This window comes from Xiphophorus couchianus, chromosome 5, assembly GCF_001444195.1.
Source record: "Xiphophorus couchianus chromosome 5, X_couchianus-1.0, whole genome shotgun sequence".
NCBI lineage: Eukaryota > Metazoa > Chordata > Actinopteri > Cyprinodontiformes > Poeciliidae > Xiphophorus > Xiphophorus couchianus.
Genome location: NC_040232.1, coordinates 40,364,387 through 40,387,172, shown reverse-complemented (window position 1 = coordinate 40,387,172; position 22,786 = coordinate 40,364,387). Strand labels below are relative to the sequence as shown.

Below are 22,786 nucleotides of genomic sequence, written 5' to 3'. Positions count from 1 at the left end.
GTAATCTGCACTGCAGTATTAATGCTATTTAATTCTTAACACTAAAAAAAATATTTTGTTTATTTTGTATTATTTATGTAACTCAGCGTAGATTTTCAAAAAGGGAGAGGGAAAAAAATCTTTAAAAATGTTTAGAGTCAAGGGACACTGGTATTTTATGTAGGACCACTTAATAATTCCCATTGAGAACTTTATATTTACTGTCTGTGTCTACAATGGTTCAGCTTTTTAATTATTTATTTATTTTAAAACTTTTATTTCAAAACCATTTTTCCTTAGAATGTTCTCTACCTGTTTTACTTGTTAATGGCATAATTTGTTAGTTTATTGCAGAACTAAAGTGATTGCAGCTTCCCTTCACAGTGTCTATATCTATGGCTCATGGACCCTTAACACTGGGAGTACCAGGGTTTCGACCTCTCCCCTGAAGTCCCGAAAGAGGGTCAAAAGACCTGAGTCCAAACTGACGATTCTGATGGCTCAAATTAGCATCCCTTTTTCAATTGTAAAAGTGGCCATTGACCGTCAGGCCAGAAAGGAGGAGTGGAAAATCATGCAAAACTGGTTATAGCTAAAATAACCAAATATAGCTAAAATCCTTCAGGTCAGTCGACCCGTCTCTGGGCTCTAAAGGTAGAAATGTTAACATAGGACCCTTCTCTGGTACTCATTAAAGGATCTTTAGTATTGGTCCTTCTGTTCAGGACTCAGAGTTGACAGTCATTCTTCTTAAAGTCATTCTTTTCTCGCTAAAGAATTTCTAAATGTGAACAGGGTTAGTAGCAGGCAGTCTTCGTTACAGTGGCTGTGTGTGTGTTATAGCTGTGTGTGTGTATAGCTTATTGTAATGGCGATTGTTTGTCAAACCAAACATCCAATAAAAGGTTCCATCCGCCACTATGAGGTACTGGGGTCCAGATTCTTCACGCAGGCACAAGAAGTTTAATGTCCAAACTTGTTGATTATCTTGGTTTCTTTTATTTTCCTTTTCAGCAAAACACTTATAACGTTCAAACTTTCCTTTGTTGCTCCTGTCTACTTCTGTTGCTCTGTTGCTCTGTTGCTCTGGTAAAAACCATAGGCCCCAAACCCAAATGCCTGCTGGTCCTTTACCAGGCCCCTACACTTATAGAAAGTGGATTGATCTACCTCACTTCCTGTCTTTAGAAAACGAATAAATAAGAACAAATAATAAAAACAAAAGGTAAATAGAATTGACAATTATTAACCTGCAAATAATACAAAAACTAGAAATGTAAAAATAAACTAACAAAATTCAAATGCATAAAGAAATAAAGAATAAATAGCTCCAACACTTATCTTAAATGTCTCTTTTCACTCCTCTCTCCCTCCTCTTGCGGCGTCGCTGCAGCAAAATCCTCTCCCATCTCTCTCCTCTGATTCCTGTCAGTCCAACTGGTTCTGGCGTTGGATCTTTGGTTGTCCAGATCGTCCCTCAGTCAATGTCCATGTTGTTCACAGATGAAACAAGCGTCAAACAGTTCAGAGTCTTCTTCTCTCACAGTGTAAAGGAAAATGATTATTTAAGTGCTAAAATACTTACAACATGTGTAAAGGTATAGCCAACACTTTTATTTGGAACAGTTTTCTGTTGAGCATGTGGGAGCTGACAATAGCAGACATTTAAACAAGCAGGGCTTTTTCCTCCCCCGCTGAAGACAGAGTAATAAATTTACATTCCGATAGGGGGCAAGAGACTTCTTGGCGCCTCTCCCCGTGCCAGACAGAGATGAGCACGAAGTGGCCCTCTTACTGAGATAAAAACCAGACCTCTGAGCTGTATAGGGGAGTTTCCGGGGTTTTTCTGGGGCCGAAAACAGGTCTCTGATTGGTTGAACAACGGAACGCCTTCTTTGCATATATTAAAATACGGAAACTCCTCTTTGATATAAGATTACTACACGGAGCACGCGAGAGAGTTTTTTGCCATCTTTTTTCTCTCCACGTTGGGCGCCTTTGTCTGTCTGTGTGTTTCGTGTTTGTTTTTTGTCTCTCCTTGTGTGTTGTTATTTTATGAGAAATGCATATCTCTGTATCTCTGCAGCTTTGTTGTTCATTGCTTTGTATGAATTAAACTCTGTGATCTGTGACGTCAACACGCCTTGTTAGTTTCGTTTTACAGCTGGCCCGCTCGCCGAGAAGAACCCGGCTGTGTTGAGGAAGAGCCGAGCCAAACATTTTGTTCAAAGTTTTAAATACATTCTTCCTCAATAACAGCTCCGAAGCTTTGTTTAGTTTTTCTTTCTCTACACTGATACTGGACAGCAGACCTGCGGAGGTCAGCTCAGTCGCACACAGTTTTCAGTCTGAATGTCCAACAGGAGACCGACAGTTGTCCCCTGGAGGTGATGGTGGTCGTCTTTATCTTCTTGATTCTCTGGATCTTCTCTGTCACTTTCATTGGCTGGTTTTGTAGGAGGGACAGCATCTGGTCCATGGGAGGACAGGTTTGAGGAGTTGAGGTCAGGGGTCAGATGCACTGCAGTGAGGCTCAGATAGAGGGAAAGAGAAGAAGCAAGTAGAAATCGATTAAGGAATGTTGTTTTCCTTGTTTTTTCTATACGTATGTATTTATGAATCTTATTTTGACCTTTTGCATGATCATCAGTGAAACCTGAGGGCTAATTGTTTGTACAGCTCCTTGAGCTGCTTGTAGTAAGAAAGGTTCCTTTATAAATAAAATTGATTGATCGATCCTTTTAAGAAATAAAATCATTTTGTTTTTAAATACACAAAAAAACAACAAAATTTTTTAAAACATATTGAGGCCTGTAATTTATCCACAAAAGATTTATGTTCAGCATTTTTATTCTTTCTTCGTTTCCCCTGCTTTTCTTTTCAATATTTCATTATCATAAAGTCGAACTGAGGAGGAGATTGTGTTCTGGAACCACATAGACCCATTCTTTCTTGAATTGGGTGGGATATCCTCTTTAGACTGCAAACGTCAAAATTTATAATTTGTTAGGTGTAGCCTAACTAGCAGGTTGGTTATAATTATAATTTTTCCACATCAAAGTTACATACACAGAAGGAATTATTTAAAACACACATTTTACTTTAAACACTTTTTTAAACCATCCAGACATAAACAATTATAAAAAACTGGAATAGTTGTGTAAATTAAAGACAAAACATAATTACTTGCAAGTTTTAGACCTATGCAGACATACAGCCATGGATAAAATACCACTTGTTTTCTTCAGGTTTATTGATCATTTTTATGTCCTGTACTATTAATAGTTCATAACTGTTTAATTAGGGAACTGACATCCATCCGTTTTACAATAATAGAATGTCATATAACATGTGGAGAGCAGCAGCGGTGTTAGCATGCATTAGTTAGAGTTACTTTAGTGAGAACATCTTTTAGAGATTAAAAGATTTGACCCAAGTCAGACAGTTTGACTGACTTGATCAGTACCTTTGGTTACTGACCAAAGGTATCCAAACTTTTGAATTTGAGAAAAGTTACAAAGAAATTTCTTTAAAAAAAAAGAAAAGAAATAATTTTGGTAATTCTAACTAAACTAAAACAAGAAAGGTTTGGTCAGATTTAACTTCAGACAGTGAGGAAAAAAATATTTTTGTGTCTTTTATTCGGTGTATGTAAAAATCTGGTTATATCTGCATATGTGCTTTGGAGAAGTCCTATTACTTTAAAAAAAGATTCAAATCTATTCTCATCATGTATCTGTTGTCTTTGTGTTTTAGTTTCAAGCTGTCTCTGGCAGCCACAGTGACCATAACACCAAGAAGGAAGGGGCCAGTGAGGAGACCACTGGGCAGACCCAGAGACCTGCCACTGTGTTGCCCATCTACCTGACCCAGGACCGTCTGATGCTGGTAGTTCTGACCATTCTGGTTGGAGGATGGCTCTCCTTTGTGGTCACTTTTCCTCTTGTGAGTTCATCTGTGAAGGTCTGCATTTGTTTACAAGTCTTGAAAGATGCATGTTTGTTGGTTACATGCTACTCTGGTGAGAAATTAATGCAAAGAGAACAGTTTTCTGTGTTTTCCCGTAAGAGACGAAATATTCTGCTTGCTTTTGTATATCTAGTGTTTTTAATCTAACATAACTTGATTAACTGAGTCCTGCTTTAAGAGGATCATTTAAAATTGCAGTTCCACTCAGAAGTTTAAGTACACTCATTATCGATTCCACTACTGTATTTGGGCTTTCATCAATCAAGCCAGTTTATTTTTATAATACTTTTCAGCAATAAGGCAGTTCGGAGTGCTTTACGTCAGTGGTCCACAACCACTGGGCCGCGGACCAATTGGTACCGGGCCGCGCAAGAAATAATGAACTACTTCCGGATCTTTTATTATGAAAATCCTAAACCGGATTTTACCGGTTACGTCTTGCGTGTCAAAATTGAGCCAACTTGCAGCAGAATGAGTAACAAAACAACATCGGAATACAGTGAACCCTCGCTATTTCGCGGTTCACCTTTCGCGGTCTCGCTGCTTCACGGATTTGCATCGTGCATTGTGTTCTGCATTCTGATTGGCTAAACAGTCTCTCCGCTTCTTCTCTACCTGTGTGTCAACAACGTTGCGGTTTAATATGTACACGTACGTAAAACAGCTTTCCATATTTAACATAATCGATGGTGGCATGTCGGCTTATAAGAATCTTTTTGCCCAGAAGAAAACAGAGCGACAACAACTACAGATAACTATGTTCTTCTCTCAATAAAACACACCTGCACCGCGGGCTTTAGAAGAAAAAAAAAACCCCGCTACAGAGCGGAGTCAGGATGCAGCGGCTCAGTCAGAAGAGCAGTGAAATACACGTGATCACTATTTGTCCTACTATACTTTGTTTTGTTTTATAACTCAGGTCGTGGTGGGGCGGCGCTGATCTCCGCAATTCGGGCACGGGAATCCGCCTTCAGTTCATATTAAAATTATTATTTTACAGTACGGTACTTATTTGTAAAAATAAAAAAATTGTTTATACAGTACTTTTTATTTGTTAAACAAATGTTTGGGCCTGTAAAAAGGTTTTGTTCTATGGTTTCAATGTATTATGGAGTATTTCATTGTATAATAATTGTAAAAAAATAAAGGTTTCTACTTCGCGGATTTCCCCTATCAGGGGTTCTTTTTGGAATGTAACCGCCGCAAAAAACGAGGGGGTTAGCCCTAACCCCCTCGCCCCCGACTCCATACTTACGACGCGCGCGCACCCCCCGGTCCGCAGCAAAATTGCGAAGGGCTGACCGGTCCGCGCGACTAAAAAAGTTTGGGGACCACTGCTTTACATCAATAATAATAAAATAAAATACAAAGTTATAGAACATAATTGTCAAGTGCCATTGTTACACATCAGAATGTTGATTACAATGTTTCATTTATAATGATTCAAAAACAACTTGTTGGGTTTTAGTCTAGATTTAAAGGCACTCAGTGTTTCGACTGTTTTTGCTTTTATTTAGCAATCTTGGTTACTAAGATTCAGTGCAGGTATGAACATGAAGGCCTGTGCATATTCTGCAAGAACAGACATGGTTTTTTTCTCTATTTTTTTTTTTACCCCAAAAGACAAAAACAGTGTTTTCTTTGGCCAGGAGATTTGATATTTCACAAGAAACTCAGATGTAGAACTGCTGGACAGGAGTCATAGGGCCCTCTCACTGCATCATATATTAGTTTAGTAACCAGGCTCTCGCCCACCTAGTATTTGTTGCACACCATACAAGAAAAAAAAATTGTCCAGATTTTGTGTAAAGGAAAAACTGAAAAAGTACAATCAAATCCATTTTTTTCTTACAATTCTGGGGGAGAGATTTTTATGTTTGCTCTTACTGAGTACATAGACATTTAAACACAAGAAAAGACCCTCCAACTGGCTCAATATATTATTTCCAAGGAGAGCCTGAATGCATGGCATATAAAATATAAAAGGCAGTCCAACACTGCATCCATGGCGTGCTTTGGAATAGCAAGTGCATTTTCTTCTCTAGTGCTGAGGGTTTTGATCACATCTTTTGCCAAGTTCCTCATACCCACAATGGATGAGCATAAACAGGATTACAATATGCAATCTTCTCAACACCAGCAAAGCTTCTTTCCATTGTTCATTGTAAACACCTAATCCTACGGCACAGAACAGTGAGCCAAAAAACAAACAAACCTCAAAACGAGGTACAGCCCAGCATGCGTCTCCAAGCCCTCTGCTTTATGTGCGTCATTACCTGGTCTCCTGTACACTTCGTCAGCAGTTAACCATGAAACTTAACACAAACAGTGCAGTAACTCTTTGAACATTTCAGAATTATTCTCTGCAGCTAAAATATATAAATTGCTGTACAGAGGTACATATTGGTGTCTGGGTTTGAATTCTGCTCTGACGTGAACGGTTTCCATGGCTGTTCTGCAGCGTAAAGCCCAACAGCTGAAAGCTCAAAGGCAGCTGGAGGAGGTCTTACAGTCTCGCCTTCAGGAAATGCAGACCAGCATGCAGACAAATCTTCAGCTAGTCACTTTGGTTTCCGCAGATAGGAGTATGTCCACTGAGCCAACCATCACAAGTGGTAAGGCACTTTCAAGGTTTTCTGTGCTTGTCTTTACTAGTGATGTTTTTTTCTTTTATTTTAAAAATAAGAGCCAGCTCAATTCTGTAACAAAATGAGTGAACAGTATTTTGGAGTAATTTTTGTTTTCCTAAATTAATCTTATTTTGATATTTTTGATCTTCTCTGTTAGATTTTCCGACTGTATCAAATGATAATTCATCTAATATTCAGCATCACAACAGAAGAACATCAGAGTCAGATAAAAATGACTCAGTTGATCAAAAACCTTCAACTGGTGAAGCATTGTTTTCTTCATTATAACATACATAAATAAAACCTCTTTTAAGGGGAATGAATGCTTTAATGAGTGATAAATTATTGTTAGTTGAATATCCAGTCATTTTTTCTTCTGGACCTCTTTCAGCAGAAATTGATAATGAAGTGCTGGTAGGAAAAATCTCCTTTACACCAAGTGATGTACTTGGACATGGAACAGCTGGGACCTTTGTCTTCAGGTAAAATACATCAAGAATCCTTTGTGGTTATTGAACAAATCTTTGAACTTTAAGTGCTTACTATTACTGGAGAATATAGGACGACTTGTAAATATATTCATATTTCTTGATCTTCTCTCATTTGTCAGATTAGAGCTATAATCTTCAATATATTTAAGTGGGATTTTATGTGCTAGACCAGCACAAACACACTTGTGAAATCTGAAAAGTATGGCATTATTATGGCAGTATTCAACCCTTTCAACCCCTTTTTTATTGTGATACCCTGAAACGAAGTCCACTGCCTTGTGCAGTCACACAATTAATAAATATGATAATTTAGTCTCAGTACACATGTAGCTCTTCTTTGAAGGTCATAAAGGTTTGTTAGAGAACATTAGAAAACAAAGAGCCTCATGAAGACCAATAAACAAAGCAGACAAGTCAGGGACGAAATGGGGGGGAAAAGAGGACATAAAGTGTCACTAACGCATCAAGGACTGACACATCCATAAGTGGGTCTATTCCCTGCGCCAATGCTGCGCCCCTGTGATTTTCTTTAGCTGGAACAAGGTAAATGGTCAGAATTGATTGAAATATGGATGGACCAAAATAAACAGTAACTCTTTAAGAAAATATGTCAGAGGCTTGAAAAAAACTTGAGTGCGGAGTGGAGGTTCACCTCCCAGCAGGAAAATCACCAGAAACAGAATGATTAGAATGGGTAGACCTGGTCAAAGTTCAAAGGAAAATCCCATTGAGGATCTGTGGCAAAGCTTGTAATATGATATTCAGTCTTTGAAGTTTGTAATGTGATTCAATGTTGAGTCACATTACAAATCGGGAATGAATACTTTTCCAAGACACTATATAACTTTAGGATCAAATAACATAAAATGATAGATCTGAATCTTTATTCATATTGTGTGTTAATTTACTCTACATTGTTTCAGATAAATATTGTCTTGAACTTTAGGGGTAGGTTTGACGGACGTCACATTGCCGTGAAGAGAATTCTGCCTGAGTGTTTTGAGGTAGCCGAACGAGAAGTACAGCTTCTCCGAGAATCGGACACACACCCCAACGTCATCCGATACTTCTGCACAGAGAGAGACCGTCTCTTCACCTACATTGCCATCGAGCTATGTGCTGTGACTCTGCAGCAGGTCAGCACTGCCCAACAGAATGCTTCATGCATCCCTATACCAAGAGTTCATGTATCTGACTGTGTTCTCTGCAGTATGTGGAGGATTCCTCTTGCTTTCCTGAGCTGGATAATATAACTCTTCTGGAGCAAACCATGTGTGGCCTTTCTCATCTGCATTCACTCAATATAGGTCTGAAATTGATTAATTTTGTGCTCAGATTAGCATTTCATCAAAGTGTAATTTCTAATCCACATCTTATAGTTGCAGTATATAACTTTTGTAAATATTTATTGAAACTGTCACCATGTGGTGACAGTATGGTATTAGACTGAACATGGGAGAAAAAAATATATATAGCTCCTCTGCCTTCTCCCAGTATTAACTAGAAACAATCAGAGCCAGGAGGCAGATCTTAGCACTGCCAATCACAATCTCATGTGGCACTGCTGCTTCCCCCTTTCATCCCCCACTAGCTCTCTGCAGCTTCTTCCTGACAGCAAAAGAATGTTCACATAGTTAACATAGCCACCAATGACCATTTTCTTGTAGCAATAAGTTGTTTCTCCAGCATGAACACATTGAGCAATGTAAGGACATTTTGTGGGGACCTGGAAATTCAACCACTCACAGGAGTACTCAAAGGAAAAAACAAGTTTAATTTTAGTTTCAAATTCTGGTTGCTCCTCAGGCCGAAGTAATTAAACACAACTCTGAGAAGAGAGGGGAGAAAACTGGTGATACACAGTTAAAGGTGGGGTAGAGCTTGGGTCAGGGTGCAGAAATCCAAAGCAGAAGGGATCCGTGAAGGGCTTGGCAAGGGGTAAATCCGTGGGCAGAAAAGGGTCTTAGAGACACTGAAGACTTGGAAGAAAACGCTTGATCTCTACTAGCTCGTGGCTGTCGATAATCTGGCAAGGAGGCAGAGACTGAGAGGTGTTTGAGTAGGGCAGGACCCAGGTGGAACAAGTAAGCATTCAGGCGTGGCAGGTGAGCTGAAGTCAGTGACTAAACACAGCATGGACATGACATAGAACATGAATCATGACAGAGCAGTGCATTCACAAGGTTGATTAACAGTGCTAAGATGACAATAGTAGGTCAGGCAGGAGGTCAGTCTATTCACAGATGATCTACCTCATATACTGTCACAACATGGTAACAGCTTTTACAAATATTTAAAAAACATTTTTTATAAAAGTTACATACTGCAGCATTAAGAAATATTTTGTTGTTGTTGCAAATTAAAGTTCCTCTGTCTTTTCCTTATGAAGTCCATCGTGACCTCAAGCCCAGAAACATTCTCCTCTCTGGGCCAAATGCTCTGGGTCAAGTCCGAGCACTCATCTCAGACTTTGGACTGTGTAAGAAGATCCCAGATGGTCGGAGCAGCTTTTCACTGCGCTCTGGAATACCAGGAACTGAAGGCTGGATAGCTCCGGAAGTTCTGCGAGAGACGCCTGGAAACAAGCCTGTAGGAAAAACTGAACCTGAACTCGCTAAACTTATATTCCCTGTCTTTGTTGTTTTGGGTTTGTTTTAAAAACTTTAATTTGAATAATTTTTACAGAGCAATTACATAGCTATACATCAGCAACAGTTAACAGGAGTGTTGACAGTGTTTAAGTTTTTTCACAGCTTAGACATCTCAGCATAACATTTCACAATTTCAGCATCAGATTTGTGGTTTCAGCATCACCATACAGTCCTAAAATAAGGATGCACTTTTAATGGGACAGCTTGGCACCACACACCAAAAGCCAAATTTGTTGGACTTATTTACATAAATAAAGCTCCTGCTGCCCCCCCTCTTAGATTAAAAGTAGCTTTTTGAAATCTTAATAAGTATACACTGAACCCTTGTTTTTTGCGGGGGGGTGCGTTCCGAAAAGAACCCATGATAGGCAAAATCCGTAAAGTAGTTACCTTTATTTTTAACAGTTATCATACAACATAATTAAATACTCTACATTGAAACCAAAGAACAAAACCTGTTTTCAGGCCTGAGCATTTTTTTAACAAATAAAATGCTTTCCTACAAATAACTACAGTAAAATAATCATTTTAATCATCAATACAAAGTATTCTTTTTTCTTCTGGGCAAAAATATTTGTCAAAATTTACCAAGCTGTATACGTATATTTAAATACCGTAACATTATTGGCACACAGATAGAGAAGAAGCGTGGAGACTGTTTAGCCAATCAGGATGCAGAACACAATGCATTTGAAAAAAAAATGCACAAAAAACTCTGCGAAGCAGCGAGGCCATGAAAGGTGAACCATGCTAAAGCGAGGTTTCACTGTATTATCTTTTCCATTTGGTACAATTTCCTTACTTTTTGAACAAATGTGGTGTAGGAGGGCATTTCTAATTGCATCCATTTGATTGTAATGCATTTCAGGGCTGCTGTAAAAACAATATTTAAAAAATATGCTTTGGCCTGTCCTTGCAAACCAGCTGGGATAATACAGAGTAATGCACCTGTTACATCCTGGAGGTATAACCTCCTAGTTTATATGTAGCCTTTTGCATCCAATCCCAAAGTTTTGTAGTTTGGGGCATGACTACAAATGTGTGTATGATTGGGGACCGCTGAGCCACAGTTTCTCCCAAACAAGCTTTGTACTTTAGGATCTATCTTAGCAACTACATCTGGGGTGCTGAAATATCTACTAATAATTTTCCATTTATATTTTCACCAAGCATTTGAGTTTGTAACTCGATGTTCCTCAGTCCAAACTCCTTCCTATGTTTCATCAGAAATGATTTTGGCCGTCTCTGCCTCCTATCTTTGTTTTGTCCAAGTGGGTTCGTTAAGGTCCATTGACAGAAACACCCTATAAACCTTTATCAGTTTCTTACCCGCTTCCCCTTTTTGGAAATTAATTAGAAAGTTCTCTATTGGTGTGAGATTTTGTACTCTTTCCCACAAGAGTGTGTAGACAAAAAATAACGCAACTGTAAATATCTAAAGAAATCACATCAGATGAAAATGCCCACTCAACTCCTCAAATGACATAAGGTTGTTCCTGTCGAATAACTGATGTAGAAATGTAAGTCCCTGTTCAGCCCATTTTGAAAAAGTTTTGTCTTAAGAAATTGGGAGTGAACCTCTTCACAACTTAAAAGCAACTAGTACTTTGTTCCAAATGTTAATTGTGGTTCTAATGGCAGTTCCTTTATTGGAATATCTAAAAATGGCAATACCTTTAACTGTGCAGAGCAATAGCTCAATGCTCAGCCATCTTGTTTGAGAATCCTGTTGAATCCACAAAATTAAAGGTTTTAACTGTGCTGCCCAAAAATAGTATTTTAAAACAGGGAGATTTTAAAACAGGGAGATTGAGATCCCCGTCTGTCTTGCTTCTCTGTAGCGTTTTATATTTTATGTGAGGGCGCTTGCTCTGCCATATGAATTTTGATATAATTTTATTCAAATTAGTGAATGTGAATTTTGGTATTCCAAACGGTAACATCTGGAACAAATATAATAAAATTTGGGTAACAGATTCATGGGGATGGTTTCAATGTGACCGAGGAAGGACAAAGGCAACGTTGACCATCACCATAGGTCCTTAATTATATACAGCGTTTTACTGTAGTTGGCGTGATACAAATCATTTAATGAAAGAGGAATACTGATGCCTAGGCATTTGACGCCCTCTTTATACCACATAAAACCGCTTTGTTGTTTAACCCCTAGTGGAATATTGCTATTGACATCTATTGTCTGTCTTATCAATATTTATTTTATAGCCAGAAAAATATGCATAAACAGAAATCATTCCTTTCAAGTGCGGCATTGATGTTGTAGGATCAGACAAATACAGAAGAACATCATCTGCGTAAAGAGATATTTTATGTTCCTCTGTGCCAATCAAAACCCCTTTAATTTCATCATTGTCCCTAATGAGTTGGGCCAACGGCTATCTAGATTTCACATTATGCAATTAAAATCTCCCACCATAATCAGTAGGCCAGAGCTGTACTCTGCAATCACATTGAAACCTCACTTAATAAACCCTGGTCATCCTCATTTGGAGCATATACATTTATAAATGACACTGCTGTTCCATCAATTATCCGGTTTACCAATATAAATCTACCCTTCCTGTGTTTATGTACCAACATTTCAGTAAATTTAATTTGCCCCTTTTCCTAGGCATGCGATGAATAGTAAACTTTAACAGTAAAAGACTTACTTAGTTTTGTATCTTTCACATCTGACAGGTGTGCTTTTTTTGTTTTTTGAGATTCACTTAATCCTCCTACCATTTTTCCAGACATCAGCGGTGGATGTGTTCTCAGCAGGCTGTGTGTTCTACTATGTAGTCAGCAGAGGGCAGCATCCTTTTGGCGAGGCTCTGAGACGACAGGTCAACATCCTTTCAGGAGAGTACTCACTCTCACACTTCATGGATGACATTCATGGTGAGGGCAGCTTTTCACTTGTATCCTTAAGTTATTTAAAATGAGATAAATACAACCTCACGTTCAATCTTTCGGCTCATTGTTTGTTTTTTTTTTCATTTACTATGATGTGGTTTATATCATAGTAAATGATATGTTGCATAACTAATGCTGAACAGTTTCTTACTTGATTTTCTTTTATTTATTTAGTAATGGAAGAACATCATGGTTGGCTTAAAAAATGTAAGATGCATAGTCATGGCTACAAAACAAGCCCATATTATCATCCCTTCACCACTGTGCTTGGCAGCTGCTTTCTCCAAATATGACCCACTCCAACAACATCACCTTCCTAAAATAATGGTCTAGACATTTTCTGCCGAAAGATGATTTAAGCAATAAAAGACTTGGCTGTTGTTTTAGGGAGGTAACAATATAACAGATCATCTCCCCTTTTGTTTGGCCAGTCCAGGGAAAAAATGTGTAAGCAGAAAAAACTCAAAAAGTTAAAACACCGTGAAAAAAATCTGACTGTACTTAAAAACTCTGTTTTTTCTAAAAGTGATGAACAAAAATTCTCCACCCTGTGAATTGGTAGACGCCCCCTCTCTGACATGTATGAAGGACTTCTTGGATCAGAAAAGCAACATGTTTTATTTTTGCTTTGTTATTTGAGTTGGACCAAGCAGAGTTTGGTCCAACAGTTGCAGTATCATGCAAAAGTCTTCATACACCTGGAATATTACCCATAAATGTCCATGTATTTTTTGGGGATTTGCTGACCTAATGTTTTGAATTGTCCTCAAACCAGGAGTGTCAGATGCTTCCCAGCTGTTACTCCTCTGCTGTGGAATCAGCTGTCTCTGTATATTAGGCAGACTGCATCTCTACTACTTCAATATACCAGTTGTATTTAGTGCAGTTGTACCATGTTGAATGTGCTGAGTTTGCACTTTTAGCAGGATATATTCCAGGAGTTACTCTTCTCACGACTGTTAGTTTCACTGTGAGTTTAAACTTCGACTGAACTCAGTTCTTATTGCAGAGAAATTGCATAATTTAGTGTTTTTATTAGTAAGTACTTCCTAATTGTTTCAACGATTTCTGATGATTCATAAACTGTAACCTTTAAAATGTAGAATATAGCCTCTAATAATTGTATTAAGTATTCTTCATTCATGAAAAATCTGTGCTTGGATTAATTTTAAATTGTGGGAAATACAGATTTTTTACATTCCACAGCAATAATTACCTACTCTAAGATTGTTGTTAATATCTTTTTCCTCTAATTTAATAGCAACAACCTGTGATTTGACTGGTCCTCACAGAGGCTGATGATCAGCTAGTCAGGACTGTTGGATTTAAAACAACTCAATCTCCTTATTCCTGTGGCAGATGTCAGGATACGTTTCCTGTTTAACACACTGCTTTTACACTTTGGCTTACTTTTTGTAAAACAAGTTGTACTTAAATTAGCACAGTTAGGTAATGCTCAAGCAACTTGTATTATGTTCTCATACTGAAAATCTTGAGTTGACTTTATTTTTAACATGCATCTACTCTAAAAGCTAGAAGCTCAGGTGATTTCTTGGGCACAATTTCTTCCTGCATAACAATGATCAATGGTAACTTTAAAATCAGTCAGTCCCTCAGTTCTAGTGAACTCATATTTAACCAAAGATTTAAAAACCTGGATATCACCCTTGTGTCTCGCTCTATTAGATGATGTCATAGCAAAGGACTTGATTGAGCAAATGATCAGCGCTGACGCAGAGTCCCGGCCCTCCACCGCCTGTGTGCTCAAACATCCGTTCTTCTGGAGCCCTGAGAAGCAGCTGCTCTTTTTCCAGGTAATTTACAACTTTCCCATCGATCACAAAGCAGCTTTGTTATCAATAGAGGTGTCTGCTTCCTTTACGCTCAGGTTTGTCCTGTGTTTGCTGTTGAAAGGACGTCAGCGACCGCATAGAGAAGGAGCCAGCAGAGAGTCCGATTGTGGTCAGACTGGAGACTGCAGGCAGAGCAGTGGTCCGAACCAACTGGAGGATGCACATCTCTGTCCCTCTGCAGACAGGTGCAGTACCATACAAAAGTCTTCATACACCTGGAATATTACCCATAAACGTCCATGTATTTTTTTGGGATTTGCTGATGCTTCCCAGCTCTCAGATGCTTCCCAGCTGTTACTCCTCAACTGTGGAATCAGCTGCTTCTGTATATTATTCAGACTGCATCTCTGCTACTTCAATGCACCAGTTGTATTTAGTACCACTAGAGAATGCACTCATTAAACTTAATTGTATTTTATTGATATTGATTGATATTGATTGTACTCCATGCTTTCAGGATTTCTTTATTGTCCTCATGTGTTCACACATAAGATCTTTTTAGTAAACTCTGCATCTCAAGAGGCACATATGTGACAAATAAACAAACTATAAAACACCAAGGTTAATGTACTATACTAGTATGTGGAGGTGTGTAGAATAGAATAGAATTCAACTTTATTGCCATTGCACTGTCACAAGTACAAGCAACGAGATGTAGTTTGTATCTATCCAGAAGTGCTCTACGAGATATAAATATTTATTTACAGATGTACAAGACTATGTATGTATGGACTATAAGGGGTTATAGCAAGAGATATAGATATTTTGTATAAATATAAATATGGGAGCTATATGCACAGATTATACAGAATATACAAGAATGTTGGGGAATGGATTATAGATAAATAATGGCAGATAAAATTTACAGGTTGTATGTGTGTGTGAAGAAAACAGTCCGTGATGTGTGTGTGTGTGTGAGGATAGTCCATGTGTTATTGTTGCATGAGAGGATAGGGGAGTACAGTCCTTATAGTTTATGTTTTATGTCAGGAGGCGTTCAAAAGCGTGACAGCTGTGGGAAAGAAGCTGTTCCGGTGCCTGGTGGTTCTGGTCCGTAGGCTTCTGTAACGCCTCCCAGAGGGCAGGAGGGAAAAGAGTGTGTGTGCTGGGTGAGTGGAGTCCTTTGTGATTTTCCCGGCCCTTTTCAAACACCGCTTCTTTTTAGATGTCCCTGATGGCAGGGAGCGGTGCCCCGGCGATATACTGGGCGGTTTTCACCACCCTCTGCAGCGCCTGCCGGTCGGAGACAGAGCAGTTCCCGTACCAAGCTGTAATACAGTTGGTGAGGATGCTCTCAATGGTGCAGCGGTAGAAGTTCGTGAGGATCTCTGAGGACAGGTGGTTCTTCCTCAGGGTCCTCATGAAGAAGAGGCGCTGATGCGCCTTCTTAATGAGTTTGGAGCAGCTGGTCGTCCAAGTCAGGTCCTCGGAGATGTGGACTCCCAGGAACTTAAAGGTGTCCACACGCTCCACCACTGTCCCCTTAATGTGGATGGGTGGATGTAGGTCAGCGTTCCTCCTGAAGTCCACCATAAGCTCCTTGGTCTTCTCGGTGTTCAGCTGCAGGTTGTTTTTGTCGCACCACTCAGCCAGACGGTCTACCTCCTCCCTGTAAGCGGCCTCGTCATTATCTCTGATGAGGCCGATCACTGTGGTGTCGTCTGCGAACTTGATGATGGCGTTAGAGCCATGGACAGGTCTGCAGTCGTAGGTGAAGAGGGAGTAGAGGAAAGGACTCATCACACAGCCTTGTGGCACTCCGGTGTTTATGATGATGGTGGATGAGAAGTGGTTGACCAGCCGCACATGTTGAGGTCGACTGGTCAGGAAGTCGAGCAACCAGTTACACATGAGTGAACTGATGCCGAGGTCTGTGAGTTTGGTAATGAGTTGCGATGGGATGACAGTGTTGAATGCTGAACTAAAATCTAAGTACAGAAAGTCTGGCGTAAGTGTTCTTACTGTCCAGGTGAGAAAGGACAGAGTGCAGCGCTATAGAGACTGCATCCTCTGTGCTCCTGTTCTGCCTGTATGCAAATTGGTGGGGGTCTACTGTGGGGGGGAGACAGGATCTGAGGTGTGCTAGGACCAGCTGCTCCAAGCACTTGGTAATGATGGGGGTAAGGGCTACCGGGCGGTAGTCATTGAGTCTGGTTGGGTTGGGATTCTTGGGGATTGGGACGATGGAGATAGACTTGAAGCAGGTCGGTACCACAGCACGGGCCAGGGACAGGTTGAAGATGTCCGTCAGCACTCCTGCCAGCTCCCCAGAGCACGTTCTGAGGACACGTTCAGGTATGCCATCAGGACCCGCAGCCTTGTGGGATTTAATCCTGCTCAGAGCTGCTCCTACGTCAGTGGGGAGGAAAGTCAGTGGCTGTTGGCCTGGGGTGGTAGCTGCTTTGTTTGCAGTTGTGGTATTCCCTCTCTCAAAATGAGAGAGAGGGAATACCATAAATATGTACAGAAAGTCATGGTGTGTGTGGCTGATGGGGGAATCCTGCTGTGTTTGGTATTAACAGCTCTGGGGAAGGAGCAGTCTTCCTGTCTGGTGCTGTGTGTTTTTATGTCCCAGTACCACTGTCTAGGAGGAGGCAGTAGAAACGGTGGGAGGGTTGGAGGTCTGGTGGGGGGTGGGATCCACAGAGATACATCTAGCCTACTTATACTGAAGCCCCTTGTGGGAGTAGAGTAAAGTGGCAGTATTATGTAAAATTGATTTGTTTTTAGCTTTATGTAATGTTACAATATTATTTCCTCATCAACATACCTGGAGTGTTGCCTTGATTCTTTTAGGCATGTTTAAGAAATCCTTTAATCTCCATGGCAGCCATTCAGCAGTGCAACAGGCCTGGGTGGACGAAGCGCTACCTTCAAGGTGCAGCTGCTCTTCAGAAAAAGCAGGAGTTTTTAAAGAGACAGAGGTCCAATTTCAAGCCATTAAATTACAAAATCTAATTTATGTAAAGTCATATTTGATATATGTAGCATTTGTGAATATTCATGCAAATCGCTGTGTGCTAAAATGAAAACTGCTCCCTTTAGCAGAAAAAAAGAGGTACGAGTTGTTGCTCTAATTTTTGCTCCAGATTTGAGGCGGTTCAGGACGTACAAAGGAAACTCGGTGAGAGATCTGCTCAGAGCCATGAGGAACAAGGTCTGCCTGGTCCCCACATGTTGCCTGTTTACAGAGGACAGTTACACATCCTCACTCTCATAGTAGGACCATGTTTTGTTTTCAAAATATCACAGAAGCATCACTACCATGAGCTGCCACCAGAGGTCCAGGACACCCTTGGGGAACTTCCAGAAGGCTTTGTCGGCTACTTCACCTCCCGGTTTCCACGGTTACTGATGCACACGCATGCCGCCCTGCAAATCTGCACCCATGAGAGGCTCTTTCACCCTTACTATCTGCCACCCAAAGCCAAATAGCTTTCACATGACTCAGCCCTCCTTGTTTTATGCACAGAAAGAAAAAGAGCCTTTTACAGTTTCCTATTATTGCTTTTGTAAAGCCTACACTGTTTCAGGGGGAGGTTACAGTGCTGTGAAGAAGGTTTTATGTGCCTTTGGAAATTTTATAAAGTATTTTTAATGGGTTTTATTAGACCTTTTCTTTACAAAGGCTTTAAATGATTTAATAAACACCTTTTAAATAGAGGAAAAGTGTTTCTGAGAACTAAAACACTAAACTAAATGAATAGGAATAACATTATTATCAAGCCCTGGTAATGGTGTGTAAAAAGCCCTAAAAGTCCACTATTATTCCAAATTCACTTTTTGCTTGTTTTTCTTCTATGGGGGATTTTTTCTCCCATAATCCAAGAGCACAAACGTTAAGTCTGAAAGCAGGATTTCATGTCTGTTGTTCTCAAAACTTTTAACATTTTTGCTTACATTTATATTTTGAAAGCATCTATCGATCTAGGTAAATAGGTAGATCCTCTATGTATGTTAATGTTATTTGTTTGAAATAAAGTAAAGAAAAGTATGTTTGATGGGGACAATGATGTATCAGAAACTCGCTAAATACTAAACAGATTTTGTCATGAGGTGTGGTGTGGATGAGTGGTGAGGCAGACGCGATGGAACCAGGTTAGATGAATAATGATGATTTAATGAAGAAAAAGCCAACATAAAGTCCAAAACCAGGCAGCACTGCAGAGTGGAGACCAGGGCTCAACACAGGTAGCACTAGCTATACGAATGGACATGAAGACAGAGACAGCACGCACAAACGACTAGGACCCGACAAGGACGCAGACACACAAGTGGCATTAAATCCACAGAGGGTAATCACAGAAACGAGACACACTTGGGAATGATCAAGAGGAGACAGGATGGCACAGAGACTCAGGGACACAGAAAACTCAAAATAAACACAGATAAAAACACATATCCTGACAGATTTTCAAGATTTTTTTTACTGTAAACTGTATTGAAACAGCTTTCATAGCTACAGGAAATGTATTTTTTAAGTGTTTTTGAATTGGATTGATACATGGTTCAGCAAATTTAGATATTCTTATTGGGGTAAACATAATAGATTCGGAATAGAATATTTTGATATTGATGTATGATGAGCATTTTACATAGCACACAACCAGTCATATATTAGCCTTTATTGTGGGGGCTGAATTCCGGTATTACACCAAGCACTAGAGCCAATATTAGCTGGCATTTTGTTGATGGACATAAATACAGTATAGTAATATTCTATTCGTAAGATATAAATGGTAATATATCCATCTTACTTGTGAAACGTAAATTGTTGCATCACAATTTCTTACCTGGCAACCAAAGGCCAAGTCTAGCACCCTCACCTGGCATCACAAGTGGAGCTCCACCCACTTCATTACAAGATGTTACACATATGCTGCGTGTAACAAGCAGTTCACTTCAGTTTTACCAAGTTACCGCTGCAGTGGCTACTGGAAAAGGAAAATGTTTTGCTGTCGACTGCAATACAGAGCATGCGTTCATGCATTTTCTCCCAGTCACATAGAACAAAGCTACATGGCTTCATTTTTATTTTTGCTTGCAATGTCTCTGTGATGTTGCGAAAGACAACAGTAATTTATACAGATCAGTTTAGTTAGGAATCCTTTGAAAACTATCAACAGAACATGACAGAATTTACCAAAGACTGGGAATGACGGAGGGTTCTGCTCCTACTCTTAAACACAAATCTGCAAATGATGGCGATGTAAGTAAATAATGGTATCTTGTGTGTTTTGTAGTGTTGTTTGGTATGAACATCATTTGTCAGTTAGTACAATTCCAGTAAACTGGGATTGTAACTGAAAGTCTACCTTGAGAAGATGCAGTTTTTGTGTAAACATCTCAGATTCCTGGACATTACTGACATTGCATGAATAGTTTTTTACATCTTGGAAGAAATGCTTGTCCGCTAACCTCGCAAATATATATTTTAGCATTTGTCTGCTAATGCATTTGCGGACAAAAAAACGATCTTTGTGCTGAATTAGTGTGCTGATGTCATTTGCTCAACTTCACATCATAGCACATTGCCCCAAAGCACAGCAGAATCTTCAGAATTTGAATTAATGATGTAAATGTGCGTCAGATCCGCCATGTTTAATCCTTCAGTGGTTGTGGCTTGCTGGTTGTTCAGGATGCTTCACTTCTGCTTCTGGGTCTAACTCAGAGTCAAAAATGTATAGTCTGCTGTATGGTCCATTTTCGTATGTCTGCTAATGTAAACAGTGAGTTGAGAGAACTTGGCCAGCTTATTTGCATAAGCATGATGTAACCCTAAAACAGTTCATTCCTAAATGAGCTCAAAACAGTGAACTGATGGGGTGAAATTTTAATATCTGAGAATGATTTTGTATATTAAATGTAATGAACATGTTGTGTATAGTCCATAGACTTATCCAAGCCTGAATCTATCCAAGCATAATAGTGGACCTTTAAAATGAATAAATCTTTTACTAAATCTTTTTTAGGAAAGTTACATTTTTTGTTTGTTTGACTGCAGATTCAATCACAATTTGTGTTTTCAAATATGCTCTTGTAGCAATTTTCAGACTTGTGAAGATTAACATACCTGCCTTACATGAATGACCAGGTTCTCTTGTCTTTGTCATTTTGAAGAGTGGATAATAAAAATAGGCCTCTGTTCAGCAGTTTCACTTTTGTATTAAACTCATTGTACGTCGCAAGAAAACCTGCTCAGGGTGTCCAGAAATTATTTTAAGAATATTTTTAGAGCCTAAAGTAGATTTGAATGAAATTCAGAAACTGTCACCAGACAAACTTTGTTTGAGCACTGTGGGTTCTTGAAAGTAACGGACTGTAAGTAACAGTCCGTTACTTACAGACACGGACTGTGGGTTTGTGTCAGTATGTAAGGTGAACTTACCTAACTAAGTTAGGTAAGGTGAACTTACCTAACTTACTGAAAACAACATAAAAAGGAAAATATTTGCATATCAGGAAACAGATACTTCATTTGAGCAGGTAAACATTGCACTCTTGTTGCTGCTGAATGTCTCCACTGTTGGTTGTTTTTTAGTTTGTGTTTGTGTGTCTGACTACACTTTTTGTTGATGGTAGCTACACTGACTCCCTTCCTAAAGCAGAACTTGGAGCATCACGGTTTCAGACTGCATCACAGATGTAATTCAGACGAGGATGAGAAGTTCTGGTCATTTAGCCTTTAATGACTGTAGAAACATAAAGCTACACGCCTGAGTGGATGGTTTTGGATCTGCTGTTTCAATGGATCACCACTTCTAAGTAAACATCTGCACTTGCACATGCCAGAAAAAATGCTTTTTTGTTGTTTTGTTTTGTTCTTATAACTGCTGGATGCAAGCTTGTTGTTTTTGTTTCTTTACCAGCACAAATGATGACAAATAAAACTTTTGTACTTTTTTCAATTGAGCAAATTAAAGCAATGCTTTGGGTGTGCCAAAGGATAAATGAGCAAGTTTCAGTTTCATTATTTTTTCTGTTTTTAAATCAAGGAATATTAGAGAGAAGAAATCATCAGACAGAAAATGACATGCTATTCTGCGTAAAAGTTTTAGACCAATGCTAATTTTCCAGACAGACTGCCTTGTATTCTTGACCAACAACAGACTTTTTGGAGGTCTTTCAAAGCCTTTCTTTGGACTTCTTTCCCCTCATTTCTGCCCACTTGTTTCACCTGACGGTGACAGCATTCTGTGAAGCCTGCTTAACCAAAGAGAACATTAGACTAGTGGAGGACAAAAGAGGTCAGATCTTGTCTAAAAAGGACTTCTACAGCACCCCAGCCTATTGCAAGGCCAATACAGCCATGTGTTTTTTGACCAGTAAATAAAATCTAATGTACTTAAAACACAACACAGTAACTGAGAGATGCATCATTCTCAAGGTTCATGCATCAACCTAAAATCCAATATTTTGTCTTAAAACTTTTTGTGTTGTCATTGGGACTGGATAGAGCTGAAAAAAAGGCAGAACACTGTAACCCTGTCACAGACGGATCCCATTTAAAGGGGCAGTAATATGTAAAATTGACTTTTCTGCATTATGTTATATTATTCCCTCATCAAAAGCACACCTGAAGTGTTGCCTTGATTTTTTCATGCATTTTGAGAACTATTTTAATCTCCATGGCTATACAGCTATTCAAAATGCCTGGGTGGACCTAACCCTGCCTTCAATGCAAAGCTCCTCCTGCAATTTCTGAGCTGCAGAGCTTCCCACCTCACAGAGCAGCCCCCCACCACTGCACCCCCACTCAGCTCCTTCAGACAAGCACCTGGTGGAACTACACATCACTGAGCTCATTAAATGTGCTACTTCTCTGTGAAACGTTGGTAAAAATGTTTTTAAAGGGTTAGTAGAGAAGCCATGTCGATGTGACTTTATGAAGGTTGAGATTCAGAAAGAGTTTTTAAAGAAGCAGGTCCCATTTCAAGGCACTAAATTACAAAGTAAATGTTTTAAAGTTTTTTAAACACATTTTTATTTTGTGTTTTCACAAGCAGAGAAAAGAACAGAATCGTACACTGCTGCCTATCACATTACATGAGTAGATAAGGAAGAAAAACAGAAAAAACTGCCACCGTACTGTCACATTCATAGTATGGTGAATGTGACCATATTGTTACATAGTACAGTAAAATCATGTCAAATCTTCATGATTTGACATGAAGATATGTCAAATAATGTCTTCAATGGTAGCCAAACATTTACAAACAGATTTAAAACCTGACAGTAACACAATCATAGCTAGCTGCTATGGTGACAAAAGAAAATAAAAAAAGATGCATAGCAATACA

At 39.3% G+C, this 22,786-nt stretch overlaps 1 protein-coding gene and 1 long non-coding RNA gene across 7 annotated transcripts in view; one reads left to right on the top strand and one right to left on the bottom strand.

Moving 5' to 3' along the window:
• ern2 (endoplasmic reticulum to nucleus signaling 2) overlaps positions 1–21,440 on the top strand; it is a 33,433-nt gene extending 11,993 nt beyond the window's left edge. For 2 of the 6 annotated variants that reach the window (XM_028019111.1, XM_028019116.1), the window contains 12 exons: positions 3,736–3,942; positions 6,410–6,563; positions 6,736–6,840; positions 6,970–7,060; positions 8,016–8,205; positions 8,280–8,376; positions 9,459–9,658; positions 12,471–12,618; positions 14,320–14,447; positions 14,548–14,671; positions 17,576–17,643; positions 17,739–21,440. In XM_028019111.1, coding sequence (XP_027874912.1) covers positions 3,736–3,942; positions 6,410–6,563; positions 6,736–6,840; positions 6,970–7,060; positions 8,016–8,205; positions 8,280–8,376; positions 9,459–9,658; positions 12,471–12,618; positions 14,320–14,447; positions 14,548–14,671; positions 17,576–17,643; positions 17,739–17,921 — 1,695 coding nt within the window. In that variant the 3' untranslated portion in view covers positions 17,922–21,440. Of the gene's footprint in view, positions 1–3,735; positions 3,943–6,409; positions 6,564–6,735; positions 6,841–6,969; positions 7,061–8,015; positions 8,206–8,279; positions 8,377–9,458; positions 9,659–12,470; positions 12,619–14,319; positions 14,448–14,521; positions 14,672–17,575; positions 17,644–17,709 lie in introns of those variants that run through there. The other 4 variants (XM_028019115.1, XM_028019114.1, XM_028019113.1 and 1 more) reach the window with 4 other exon arrangements.
• On the bottom strand, positions 395–17,671 carry LOC114145535 (uncharacterized). The gene is made up of 3 exons (XR_003595726.1): positions 17,661–17,671; positions 1,150–1,157; positions 395–666 (listed from the first exon to the last, which is right to left on the bottom strand). It is a non-coding gene; the product is annotated as an uncharacterized LOC114145535 (long non-coding RNA).
• Positions 21,441–22,786: the final 1,346 nt, after the last annotated feature.